This window comes from Panthera tigris, chromosome B4, assembly GCF_018350195.1.
Source record: "Panthera tigris isolate Pti1 chromosome B4, P.tigris_Pti1_mat1.1, whole genome shotgun sequence".
NCBI classification, from domain to species: domain Eukaryota; kingdom Metazoa; phylum Chordata; class Mammalia; order Carnivora; family Felidae; genus Panthera; species Panthera tigris.
Genome location: NC_056666.1, coordinates 101,554,707 through 101,568,507, shown reverse-complemented (window position 1 = coordinate 101,568,507; position 13,801 = coordinate 101,554,707). Strand labels below are relative to the sequence as shown.

At 38.0% G+C, this 13,801-nt stretch overlaps 1 protein-coding gene across 1 annotated transcript in view; it reads right to left on the bottom strand.

Moving 5' to 3' along the window:
* Window positions 1–13,506, bottom strand: part of SYT1 (synaptotagmin 1) — a 208,539-nt gene extending 195,033 nt beyond the window's left edge. The window contains exon 1 of the mRNA XM_007088741.3: window positions 13,341–13,506. Within this exon, the coding sequence (XP_007088803.1) occupies window positions 13,341–13,506 (166 nt within the window). The remainder of the gene's footprint in view (window positions 1–13,340) is intronic.
* Between the last annotated feature and the right edge of the window lie 295 nt (window positions 13,507–13,801).

Below are 13,801 nucleotides of genomic sequence, written 5' to 3'. Positions count from 1 at the left end.
AGGAAAGAAATGAGGCTATCTTTTAAGAACTTAAAGTCCAGCAAGGAAGAAAAGATATGAACATAATACTACTACATGGTGGAAGATAAGCATATTAAAGGAATAATATGGGTATTTAGTAAGAGCATTATAGAAAAGCTAACATGTTAATTGAGCCTTAATCCTATAGGATACGGAGGCTTGGATATGCAGAGATGGGAGTAGTGGTATTTCAAATGTAGGAATGCCATAGACTAAGGTATAAAGGCAGGAAATGTAGGCATTTATCCGTTGAACAGTGAATAGTTCAGTTGAGAGAAGTCGAAATAAGTTTGGAAAGGTAGTTGGGGCTATTCTACAGAGGGTCTTGGATAACAAATGAGGGAATTCAAAAGTTGGCTAAGGGAGAATTACTAAAGGTATCTGAGCAAGAGACTTGTGTGTTCAGAGTAGGGCTTCAGGAAGAATCATCTGGAAAATGTATGTACAGTGGTTTGGCTAACAGTGGAAAATTGTTGTGGGAAGACCTCTTAGGAGGCTCTAATGACTGTAATATGGATGAGGACCCAAATACAGCAGTAGCAGTGGGAATGTAAAGGAGAGAGGAGACTGAGAATGAGGTAGTAGGACTTGTTAACAAGTTGGACAATGGGGGGAAAAGTGGCAAGGGTTAAAGGTGATGCTAGGGGTTTAAGTTTCAGATTAGAGGAATATATATGTGTATGTAAATGTTTTGCTGAGGGAAAAGATGAGTTTAGTTTTGGATATACTTAACTTCAATTGCAAACGCCGTATATAGATGTATGGTTTTTAAAGAGCCTTCAAAAATGGAATTCATTGTTGCTTTAATTAGCATTTCCCTAATGTCTAAAAATGTTGAACATCTTTATATGAATTTATCGGTCAGGTGTATCTTCTTACATTGCGTGTTAAGAGTTTTTGCTCATTTTTGTATTGGTTTGTAAGAGTTTTTTTTTTTCCAAATATATTTTGGAAGCACCTTATTCATTAAATATATTTTATTTAATATTGTATTATTACTGTATTGTGGATATTCTCTCCCAGTTTGTGACTTGCCTTTTTACTAATGGTGACTTTCAAAAAGCAGAAGTCTTTATTCTTGAAGAAATTGGGTTTATCAACTTTTTCTTTTATAGTTAATGCTTGTGGTGTCCTTTTAAGAAAACTTTGCCCAGGTAGTGCAAGTGGGGCAATAATTGGCCAAACAGTACAAACTTCCAGGATGTGGAACAATTGGAACTCTCATACATCACTGGTGAGATGTAAATAATACAACCACTTTAGAAAAAGTTTGACAATTTTTAGAATCTAATGTAAATACTATACTACTCAGTAATTCCACACTTAGGTACTCCCCAAGAGAAAAGGAAACATAAACATATATCCCTGCTTATAGGACTTGCATGAGAGTATTCATAGCAGATTTATTCTTAAGAGCCCCACACTGGAAATGGCCTAAATGTCCATTAGCATGTAAATAAATTGTGGGTATCCTTACAATGGAATCCTACTGGAACAATGGAAAAGAATGGCTGATATATACAAGAATGTTGATGAATCTCAAAAATATTATGCTCAGTGAAAGAAACCAGAACCAGACACAAAGGACTATGCAGTATATGGTTCTGTTTTTAGGAAATGCTAGAACGGTCAAAACTAATTTATAGTGGTAGGAGATCAGTCACTATTTAGAACCAGGGCAGAAATTGCTGGAAAGGGAGTAGAGAAATTTTTTTGAGTGAGGATTACATTGCATATATTGTCAAAGTGTGCAGAACCGTACATCTACGATGGGTTCATCTTATTGTGTGTAAACCATTCCTTAATAAAATTAATTAAATTCCTTAAAGTTATTAGAGGGGGAGATTAGTAGAAGCATCAAAGGTAGAGGTTGAGTTCTGAGTATGAGTTACATAAAGACAGGATTGGAAGTTCTGAAATTATGAAGAAATCATAGTGGTAGAAGAATGCCAGAGGCAGATCCTTGGGAAGTACATACTTGTAAGTGCTTGGAGGAGGCAAAGAGAAAGAGAACACTCAGAAAGAAAGGAAGATAATTAGAATGTGAAGTATCAGAAACGAAGGGAGAAGAGAGTATCAGTAAGGGTATTGGGTGCCTTTTATGTATAGGTCCAACTGTCTCTTGCTGGGTGAAAGGCCAAACCATGTAATCCAGCTAGGAGCAAAAGCTGCATCAAACCTCAGTGGAAGATAAAAGCAGAAGAACTGACTTTGGAGAATGGTCTACATGTTTTCTTGCAATGGAAGCACTGGGAAAAATCATGTTCAACTTTTAGAAACATTATTAAGCTTAAACTCTATGGAAGTGCCTGGGTTTTCACATCAGTGGCATTGGTGTTAGAGCTGAAGACTAGTTAGTGCAAAATAGCAAAAACAGATCTCTGCTGGAAGGCAGCCGGGTAAACTGCATTAGAGCCATAGTAGCAAATATGGAGAAGAAAGGTAGGTGTTTGCCAGCAGCTGTAAAAAGGTGAGGTGACATGGAACAGTGCCAGTTGGTGTGGACAGAAAATGGCTGGGAGGCCTTTGTAAAGCACCACTTCAAATGATATCTACAGTTGTGGCATTAGTGGTACCAAGAGTAGCTGAAAAACTAAACTGCAATGTTTTGTGTAGCTGATCGGGTGAAACAGAGAAACTCACCCAAAAAAGCCTTACAGAAGTAACCATTACTGGGAATGCTGCGGTTAACACAACATGCTCAGTTGTCTTTGAACTCTCAATGAAAGCACAAGAAACTGGGCTGTGTTGTATAACAATGGTCAGAAGAAATGAGTTCATCTTGTTTCTTAGGCATTCCAATACAGCATATTACTTCTTAAAACTAAACGATGAAGGTAAGTCCCAGATCTCCACTGGAATGAAAATGCCTATGGGGAGAACCATTTACCCTGTGGACCGGTTTGGTGGCTGCTTCTATCTTAGTGGTGAATGAGCCTGGGCTGCCACCAGGCCAAAGAATAAAACAGGGAATGGTTTTACTCAGCACAGGCCAAAGGGATAGAAAACAGAACAGGAAATGACAAAGTTACAGAAAGTTTCAGGAAAGAGAAAAATAAGGAGACGATGAAAGAGAAAAGATGGTTGTATGATGCTGTGTGGTTGAAGGCAAAGCAAAATAGCTCTGTAGGTAAGCCCGTCTTTAGTCCTGGGTAATGTTAAATTTCACCTCTGAGTATTACTATTACTCCTTTCCAGTAGGACACCTTCCTGCCTCCCTCCCTCCCTTCCTTCCTTCCTTCCTTCCTTCCTTCCTTCCTTCCTTCCTTCCTTCTCCTCTTCCTTTCTCTGTTCCTCTCCCTCCCTCCCTCCCTCCCTCTGTTCCTCCCCCTCCCTCCCTCCCTCCCTCTGTTCCTCCCTCCCTCCCTCTGTTCCTCCCTCCCTCCCTCTGTTCCTCCCTCCCTCCGTTCCTCCCTCCCTCCCTCCCTCCCTCCCTCCCTCCCTCCCATCGTTCCTCCCTCCCTTCATGGAGGTATAATTGACATATAACATTAGTTGCAGGTGTACAAAATAATGACTTGGTATTTGTATTGCAAAATGATGACTACAGTGAAATCTGGTTAACATCCATCCCCACACATGTTACACATTTTTTCCTTGTGATGAAAACTTTTAAGATCTACTTTCTTAGCAACTTTCAAATATACAACACGGTATTGACTGGAGTCACTGTGCTGAATGTCACATCCCTGAGACTGACTTATCCTGTAACTGCAAGTTGGTACTTTTTGGCCCGCTTCCTCCAATTTACCCATCCCCACCAACTCCTTGCCACTGGCAGCCACCAATCTGCTTTCTGGATCTATGAGTGGAAGCCTGTTTCTTGATGGTATGATTATCTAGGATCTTTTGAGCTAGAGGAGAATAATCCTACCTACTGTGAACCAAGTTTCGTGCTGAGGTTGGAGACAGAAAGATGAAAGGACAGTGTTCTGGTCTCAGGTAGACTGGTTGGTGTTAAGAGAGAAAACACAGATAAGTAAAATACAAAGTGAGAATTCTAAACGCGTATAAAATGAAGACTTATTACAAAAGGCGAATTGCTCACTCATAGATTAGGAAGCGACAGGAAGACCTTTAAAATGGAGTGGAGTTCTGAAGGATAACTGGAAGCAGTCCAGCCAGATAAGCAAGACATTTTAGGAGAGAATTTGTACCAAGACCTGGAAGCTTGGAACACTCTGGATAATAAATTCAGTAACTCTAAGGATTTCTGTGCAGCTGAAGGAAAATGTGTGTGGGTGAAGGGTGGGCCGTGAACTGGGAATGTGTGTACAAGCCATATCAGATCGTCTCATAAAAAGTCATGCATGTCTTGCTAAAGTATTTTAATTTAGAGGTCCTCTGGCAGAATTAGGAATCCATAATGCCACCAAGGCCTAGAAACAAGGCCTTGAAATTATGTGCTACAGCCTCATACATAGTAGGTGCTATATAAATATATATTGGAAGTTTGAATTTTGAATGTTATTTATATATGTAATACTTTATATATTAATACCACTATGCTCGTACCTTCCCAGAGATTATTATTATTATTCTTATTTTACAAAGAGATTAAATGATGTGCCCAAGGTCAGACACTAGTAATGACAGGACCATGATTTCCTACCCAGACAGACCAACTCTAGAACTCACACCTTGGCCTTTAGTCATAGCAAACAATGCTGTCCCTACTCGGGTTAGTAACTAATACTGGGCCAGAATCTGAGTGATTTATATAGCATTCTGGACAAAGTGTTAACATTCAGGGCTGCTAAATTGTACTGAAGAATTTAGGGAGTAATATTTACATGATTATAACAGTAATGTTTCTAATTCACTGTAATGGTTTCCTGATTTTTATAGAACTCGATCTTATCCTTATGAAAAGGAAATTATTACCATAAAATTTACTTTCAGGGCATTGAGCAATACAAGTCAGTCAGTTGAGGTTCACTACACTGAGATCCTGGATCTTTTCTAAGTTTCCATGGACAGGCACACACTACTTTGGGTAAACGGCATATTTACCAAGGCAAATATGTTTCTGTTATTTGTAGTTTACCATTGCCCCCCTTCTTTTGTTTTTAACTCATATGTGTGCAAACAGCTAGAAAGAGAAAAGAAAAAGGGAGAGAGTTTAAATGGATTGAAATTCTACCAGGACAGCAGTTTCATTCAAAGTGTTTGGTGAGGAAACCTGTAAATGGGCCACTGTCTTTTAAATTGTTTATACTTCTCTAAGTTCACCTAAAAGGCAGACTGGGGATGCATGTGAGATCAGAAGATACCACATTTAAATCGTTCAGTATGGTATTTTCATACATGAGAATTAGAACAAAAAAATAAAGTCAAGTGCTAAAGATCTATACATAATAGTACATCATAGTTCTCCCCTCTGGTTTCTGCTTTTAAATTCTTTGTCCGATTGAATAGAAACTGGCACAAATCTGTCAGCCCCACAACAAAAGATCTACATCATCGTTAAGAGTGAGGAGAAAGCCAGGGTCTCTCAGATTCTCTCTTTCTGTTGCTTTCTTTATACATTTCCATTTGGATTCAGGCTTCCTCTCGTGAAAATGTTCCTCTGTTTTGACATGCACCTGGTATAAGTTGAGGAGTGGACGTTTAAAGCTATTTAAAAATATATTCGTATATTTGTAAAGTATTTCAGCAAGGCAGTTTCTGAGTTACTTTTATTGTATGTCCAAAATATCCACTCCCCTTGTCCTCAGGTGTATGTACTTAATGTCTTTGAAATGCTAATAGAATATAGCTAAATAAGGTTTAGAAACTTAGCTGAGATCTTAATACGCCTGGTGGCTTTATGTGTTCACTGTCGCTTTGTATTACCTATGCTTTGGAAGTTTGTAAAATCCCTCAACACTAGTTCATTTGAAAGGCATGAATTTCTTGGGGGAATTTTCTGCATAATCGGCACCCGAGAGGGAAACGAAATTCAAGGACACATTTAAACAACTTTCCTGAAATATCAGTAGCATATGCTTTGTTATGTTTCCACATTGAACACAGGCTGTTGAAGGAATCCTACTGCAGACTTTAAAATCAGTATTATACACAATGTCCCAGTTTATAACAAATATTTTCTAATGTTCCTTTACTCACCAAGAATAAATAATAATACAAATTGTTTACATATATAATTTTTACAAATCAAGAAAACAAGGAAAGTAAAAACGAAAAATTTTATAATGGAATTTATTTCACTATGAAGATCTTCAGGTATAACTATACTGGAAGATGCAATGAAATAATCACATGCTTGCAGCTGCTAAAAGGGACTTTGGATTTAGAGAAGTAAGAGAGGAGATTTTGAAAAATCGGGAGAAAATAAAAGATCAGAAGCTGGGTGAATGTTACACTAAAAGCTAGAATATTCTGTTTATATTAAAATCCTGCAAAACCACATTGTGCTATGTTTATATGTCAAGTTGTTCTCGGCTTAGATAATTATAAACAGGGTTTCCTTCTATACGTGTGTCCTATGGAGATTTTGAAAATTGTGCAGAATGTGGGAATAGTTTTCATTGTGTGAAACTGTCTCACATTGCAAGATTTGTACGCTCGTAGGCCCATGGCCTTTAAATGCCAGTTGCTTTCCTGTATGCCCATTTTTTAGCACTCTAAATGTGGCCCGATGAATATTCAGAATATTCTGCAGGAGGCCATGCCAACTCTACTGAGAACCAAACTGACTCAGTGCTATCGGATTAAGTTTTTAGCAATGGGAGCTTTTAAATATTTTTCTCTGTCTGTATTCACACACACAGATATTTCCTACATTTTGAACCAGAATTAAACTTAAAAAGATGATGAAATAAACTAAAATTTAATGAAAAACCTTTGAATATAAGCACAGATTACTACATCGTGCTGTGATGAATTGTAACCCTTATACCTCAGTGTTCTTGCCCCAATTGATTCCTTCAGCCATTGCATTGTTGAAGCCCCTCAGTATTAACGAAGGACTTGCTTTGCCCTGAAAATAACACTCATCGTTATTGTAAGGTTTTTTACTTAGAGATATTTCAATTTACTAGAAGTTAACAATGAATAATAACATTTAACCTTTTAGCTAGTGCTTTTCTGAAGTGTGAGGAAGAATTGAGTCAACAGATGAGAACTGAAGCTGAGTCATCTACAGAGTTCATCGGTACAACGAAACAAAATCTAATGATTAGTACTTGGGTAGTCATGAGTTATCGACATGACAGTCTGAGTAAGTGGGGCCAGTAAAAGAATTGCAGAAGCATAAGGTGAATGAGTACCTGCTTCAAATCCAGATAATGTAATGAGAAACTCTTAATTAGTATTAAATTTGTGTTCCAAGTATTCAGTCTTTTGAAACCTAGCAAAACATTAAAACCTATCAAAAGACAAATATCAAGCAATATATCTGCACAGACACAAAAGACCCTAATAGTTTCACGTCTTAGTTGTGATGAGGAATGATGGGGATGGTTTGCAGTCGGTGATGTTCTGTTAGGGCATAGTCATAAATTGCAAGATTTTTCCTGACATAGTTCTGTACCGACCATCTGTACCATGTGTAACTTCCTTAGACAAACCACTTACCTTACTAAGCCTGAGCTTTCTCATGTGTAAAATGAGGATAGTTTTTCTCACCTAGTAGAGTTTTCACAAGGCAGAATGCAAGTTGATTTTACAGAATGCACAGCACATATTTCCACATTAAGTCCTCACTAAAGACTGACAATCATTACAGTAATTGTGTTATTCACATGCCATGGATTCCTGTATGTTCCTAAGGGTTTTCTCTTCATTTAGTCTTGAAATTCTTCTTGCATCAGCATTACGTTCACGACATTAACATAAAGCAGTTACGTGATCTACGACAATGATATTATGTTCATCCTGCAGTCGCTTGAGGGAAAACAAAGTTACTGGACTACGTTTTTCATCACTGATTTGTTTGTGCCATACTTAACCACCTACATCACTACTGGTTGTCGGGTGTCATTGGCTGTTGCTATGAGGGATAACATTGCTTTAGCTGCTCCTTTTCCAGGCCACTGCTTTCAAAGGTGTTTCATACATCTAGGTGTCTTTGTTGCTGCCGATGTGAGGGTGAGCGAGGAAGACACTTTTAACTCACCACAGCAGCTTGATTTGCTTAATTCATGTTATAAATATAGGCTTTTATAATATTTCATTTAAGATGGTTTGAAAACTATTATTTCCTAGATCAGCCTCTCCAAGCATGACACAAAGACCATTGGGCATAATGTTTGATATAGTAAGATTTGTAATATGATAATGTCTATACAGTTTTTGGCATGGTGTCAGATATTTTCAAGGTATCGGGAATACAAACCTGTGTGAGAAATGGTTCCTATCTCTGAGCAATTTACATTTCAGTGAGAAGGACAGGCCCCAAACAAAACCAAATAACCAAGATAAAGATTTTCATGAAGTGCTTTGGAAGGTTGGAGGAAGATTCACATAATTCTGCCTTAGGAAATGAGGAAATTTCTCATCCAAGTGATAACATCTGAACTGGTTCTTGGATGATAAAAGAATGTGTCAGTGTTAATGGGGAAAGGGAGTCCAGGAAGAGAGAAAAACATGAGAGAAGACACTGGACCATGAGAGTGCTGGCAGGTTTTGAGAGGTTTTTCATGAACAGATTTAACAGGACTTAAATGAATTGCAGGTATAGGATTGGAGCTGAAATAGATTAAGGGAGACAAGAGTAATAGTGAGATCTCTTATTTGAAAGACTAGGTGAGTGAGATCACCCAGGGAGAGCATGTTGAAAAAACAAAATAAACAAACAAAAAAACCCCAGAACTGGGTTAACATTGTAATCCTCAATCCTGTACCACTTTAGGGAAGGGAAGACCATGAAAAAGGAGGACCAGTCAATGAAAGAATGGAAAGGGTGTGTGGAGAAGGAAGACGTGAAAATGAGGGTAGGGTCCTGGAAATCAAGAATTACAGATGATGATGGCTGATAGTGCTAGTGATACAAAAATATCTGACTGAACGAAGGTTGATCATAACCTTCATAATCGTGCATCAAGATGTACCTGGCGACTCAAGTGAAAACAATTTTAACGTCACTTGCAGGATGGAAATCAGTATGGAAGGAGGTGAGTCATTGATGGGATGTGAAGAAATAGATGTCGGGATCAAGGTTAGGCTTTTCAATAAATTTTGGTGTAGATACGAAAGAAGAAGACAGCATGGTAACTTGACAGAGAGGTAAGGTAAGGAGAAGAAAATTTTAGTGCATGAAAGAAGAAAAATGAACATTCCTTGAGCACTTACTGTGTGCCAAATTTTGCTAGGCTCTTTCAGATATGTGAACCTTGAGCATATGTATAGGCTAAAAGGAATGAAAGAGTGAGTGAAATTACAGGAGTTAAAAAAGAAAAAGGGAAAGTTGGGAGGTGATAATGGGCAGAGGAAACACCATGAGAGAATTCATCTTCCTAGGTCAGGCATCGCTGGAGTGGGTTTAGAGAATGCAAGGTGCACATATTTGGCTGCAAAGTTTTTGGAATTTTCATAATTTGGGTTTCTACCTGACATGAACTGTGGGCTTTTCTACCATGGAAATAGATTTGTTAAAATGACAGCTTGGGTTTAATATTAGCTAACATTTACAGAATGTTTACGCCGTGCCACACACTCTGCTAAGCGCTCTGTATGCATTGCTCCCTTTACCCAACAAACCTGTGGTGGAGATAGTGTTTTCATCCCCATTTTACACAGGAAGAAACTGATTCCCAGAAAGATGAACATTCCAGGTCACAGCACGCGTATGTGGTAGAGCTTAGATTTGAACCCATGCAGTCTGAGTCCAGAGCTTGTGTTTTCCATCCCTCCATTCAACGTTTTATCCAGTAGTGTTTCTGCATAAATTACACAATTACCCTTCGTCCACTCTTACTCTGCACTAAGGGACAGGTTGTGGATATTTGGTTTTCTGCTGTGCTCAAGGAAGGGTGCACTCTACTTCAAGAAGCTCATGAATATCAAAACCTTAATCACAGCTATTTGGATGACACAGAGTTCATGCTTTACAAACCAACCATGACCCCAGTCATATTACAATCAAAGTTGCAAAATAAAGAAACATTCTGAAAAACCTTGTCTGCTTCATTTAGATAACAGTGTGCAGAATGAATTGAAAGATAAAAATGCTCAGCATGTACCATTTCCTTTTCCTTTTTTTTTTTTAAATTTTAAGCCCCATGGTGTTATGGATGATATCATCAGGCAATTTGGTTTGAATATGTTCCATGCTGGACTGTGCAGATTACCCAACTAATGACATGCAAACTCCTTGCCATTGTGACACCTCTCTTCTCACAAGTGGGAATTTCAAGTGACAGACTAAAGCTGTTTGCTATCAATTTTGCAAAAAACACATCTGCCAGATAGCCAAGATTTAGTTCAGAGACTGAAATCAATTAATATTCTAATTTGTTACCTGTCATTAGTGTCACACTAGATTATGCCAAGTCAAAAGTGATAACCTTTACATAACATATGCTCCTAAAGGAATTTGATTTTCAGGATATGTTTTATTTTTGCTTAGTGTTGCTCCCTGTGTATACATCCCATTAGAAATTTTTTACACAGGCAGTAAAAACTGTGGTAGATTAAAATAAAGGTATAAAATATGCAGTTATGAATTTTTGATAAAACTACATGGCTGTACTTATATAAGTTTTTCTAACTCTAATTTACCGTAATATTTTAAGATTTAGGTAGTTGACTTGTTCCTTTCTATTAAATCAAGTATAGATCTAGCAGCATGATATTTTCATAGGAGTTACCCAGATCCTTTGAAGTTCTATTAGATTGCTGATCAAAAGTAAGCCTCCATGGAGGAACAATGGATCACCTGGGTCTCCTGCCCAGTGTCTAAGAAAGGGACATGGGAGTGGGTCAATAGCTCGGGAAGAAATGAGGTTAGTCAAGGGAAAGAAAGGAAAGAAGGGAGCATTTCATAACTTTTTTCCAGCTGCCTGTTTTCTTATTGCTAAATGGGAGGGAAATACAAAGTACAGAATGGTTGGCTCTAAGTAGGAAAGGCTAAAAGATGGAAGTGTCGCTATAAAGATGAAAACAACTTGCTTTTTTCAGTGTGAATGACACAGTCAAGCACTGGAATAATTCCTAGCATTAAAAATTAAAAATATTTAAGATGATTTGATTTTTCAGCATCTTAAGACCTCAAAGTCTACTAGGGTGGTTCAGGACATAAGTTAAACTGACATTCATTCATTTATTCATTCAACAAGTAGATACGGAGTGCCTCCTGTGTATCAGGCACCACCTGCGCTCGAACCCCACAAAGAACAGACCCAATTCCTTGCTGTCATAGAGCTTATGCTATTTTAGAGGGAGCCAGAGCAATTTAAAAACAAATAATAAATAGCACCATCTGCAAAGCTGTGCTATGATGAGAAAGCAAGGGTGAGGACAGGAATTGCTGGCAAAGATGAGGTGGGATGAATGGGTTATCATTTTAAGTAGAATGGTTGAGAAAGTCCTTCACTAAGAGGATGACATTTAGGCAAAGCCTAAAGGAGAGGAGAGAATGAGTTTTTTGGCTACATGGGGAATATTCAATCCTATAGTTGATAACATTGCCATACCACTCATATTGTTTACTCTTCTGAAGAAGGAGATGGTGGTGTTCAAGACCGGGCAGAGTATGCATTTTATTTGATGTTATTCATTTCTTTCTCTGCTAACTCATCTCTCTTAAAGCAATCATTTTGGTAAAATATTCAAATGAGAGTTTGCCCCCATGATACATGCATTTTGGTTTGTGTCTTGTAGTTACGACCTTGAAGTTGTATCAGGATCAGCCATCAGCTTTGTAGCAGAGCAGGAAAGAGAACTTGTGGTTCTCATCCTAGGGCTTCATCTATTGGGCCATCTCCACCTCCACTAGGTTATGGATCTTCCTGTTGAGAATGGTAATTACTGGCAACTATGCCGAGAGCGTCTCTCGGATGAACTTGAATTTGTTAACAGTAGACAGATCAATAAATTGTTAGTCACTGATGGATAAGAAGTTGATTCCTTGTAGTTTTTTTTTTTCACTTGGTTTCTCATTGTCCTTATAGAATAATTTTCTTAGGGATTGATAAATCTCTCACCTGAATTATTGCAACATCCTGTTTATCTTCTGTCCTTGTCTTTCCAACACAGTAGCTAGAATGATCTTTAAAAAACTTGAGTCAGATCCTGGGACACTTCTACTCAAAACCCTCCAGAGGCATTTTGTTTCACTCATAGGAGATCCAAGTTACATAGAATAATCGACAAGGCTCACATGATACGGCCTGTGCTACAATCTGAATTCCCCTTCTGCCCACCTCCACCTTATTCACTCTACGTAAGGCTCACTGGGCTCCTTGCTGTTTCAGGCACATTTTTGCCTAAGGGCCTTTGTCCAGAATTCCTACATTTTATAACTCCCCCCCCCCCGCCCCTGCCACTTCTTCCAGGGTTCCTTGCAAAAGAAACCAGCCCTGCTCATCCTAAAAAATAATGTTTTACCGTCTATGCCCTTCCATATCCCACCTACTCTTCTTTAGTTTCTCTTATTTATGACCACATGACTTTCTATATATATTTGCATCTAGATGGATTTATTCTTTTCCTCACTAGAATAAGCTTTGTGGGAAAATCTGTTTTCCCAGCATCTGAAAAAAATGTCTAGTTCATGATAAATGTTCACATCTGAAGGAAAAAAAAAACCTGTTTCAGATTTAAACACCACTGGTTTTGAACTTAGTGCTGCACTCATACAAATAAGCTTAACTACAGGTTATTGTTTTTTGTTTAGGTTTTCCTGATGAGAACAAAGAAAAATTTAAAAACCATGCAGAAGATTTTGATATATTAGTAAATTAAAGGAAATCAAGCTTGCAATATTGGAAAGTCCATTTTAGCCATTGTTTGGGAATAATCTTTATAATGGAATAATTTCATAAATACAAGTTAAAAATATATACAGTAAACTCATAAACGTTAGTATTCTAGAGAAAAATAGACATTTAAAAAAGACCCCACCTGCATGAAACACAAGGTAGAAATGTTTTATAAACTGGGCTTTCATGTATAAAGTATATTTAAAGACTTAAAAATATTCCATTTCTAATACTCCATTTTATTATTGGAATGCTACCATGCCAACAATTAACAAAAATCAAATGTAAGTTAAGAGGAGTTCTGTCCCCCGGCACCCCACCCCCCCCCCACACCCCGTGCATAAGATCATTTTTTAAGCATTTATTTTTAGTCTACCAACCATATATAGTACTTACGTGGAATTTTATGCAACTCATTCATAAACTTCTCCTTCAGCTTCGAAAAGGCATCTTCCTTTCCTTCCCCAGGACTGGCTGGCTCTGTGGCATTATGTGGTAGGACAGTCGCAACAGTGGTGACTGGCGGGGCTGCCAGGGCCTCATGGTGACTCTCGCTCACCATTTTAGGTTCAGGTGAATCTAAGAGGGGAGGGAAGCAAAATAAATAAATAAATAAAACAAAGAACAATTCAAAATGGCTTAACTGATCCCACATCAAAGGTGTACCAGAGATGAAACACATTAGAGAGTGCACCTGCTCCCTGGGTAAATAGTCTATCATTAGCATATTACTTCATGTTGGTTCATAAAGTATTTATGGAACCACGGTGGAGAGTCTTTCCTAGAAGGTAAGACCGGACATACTTACTGAAAACACTGTCCCAACAATACTATGTGAGCTGTCAAATCTACTAGTT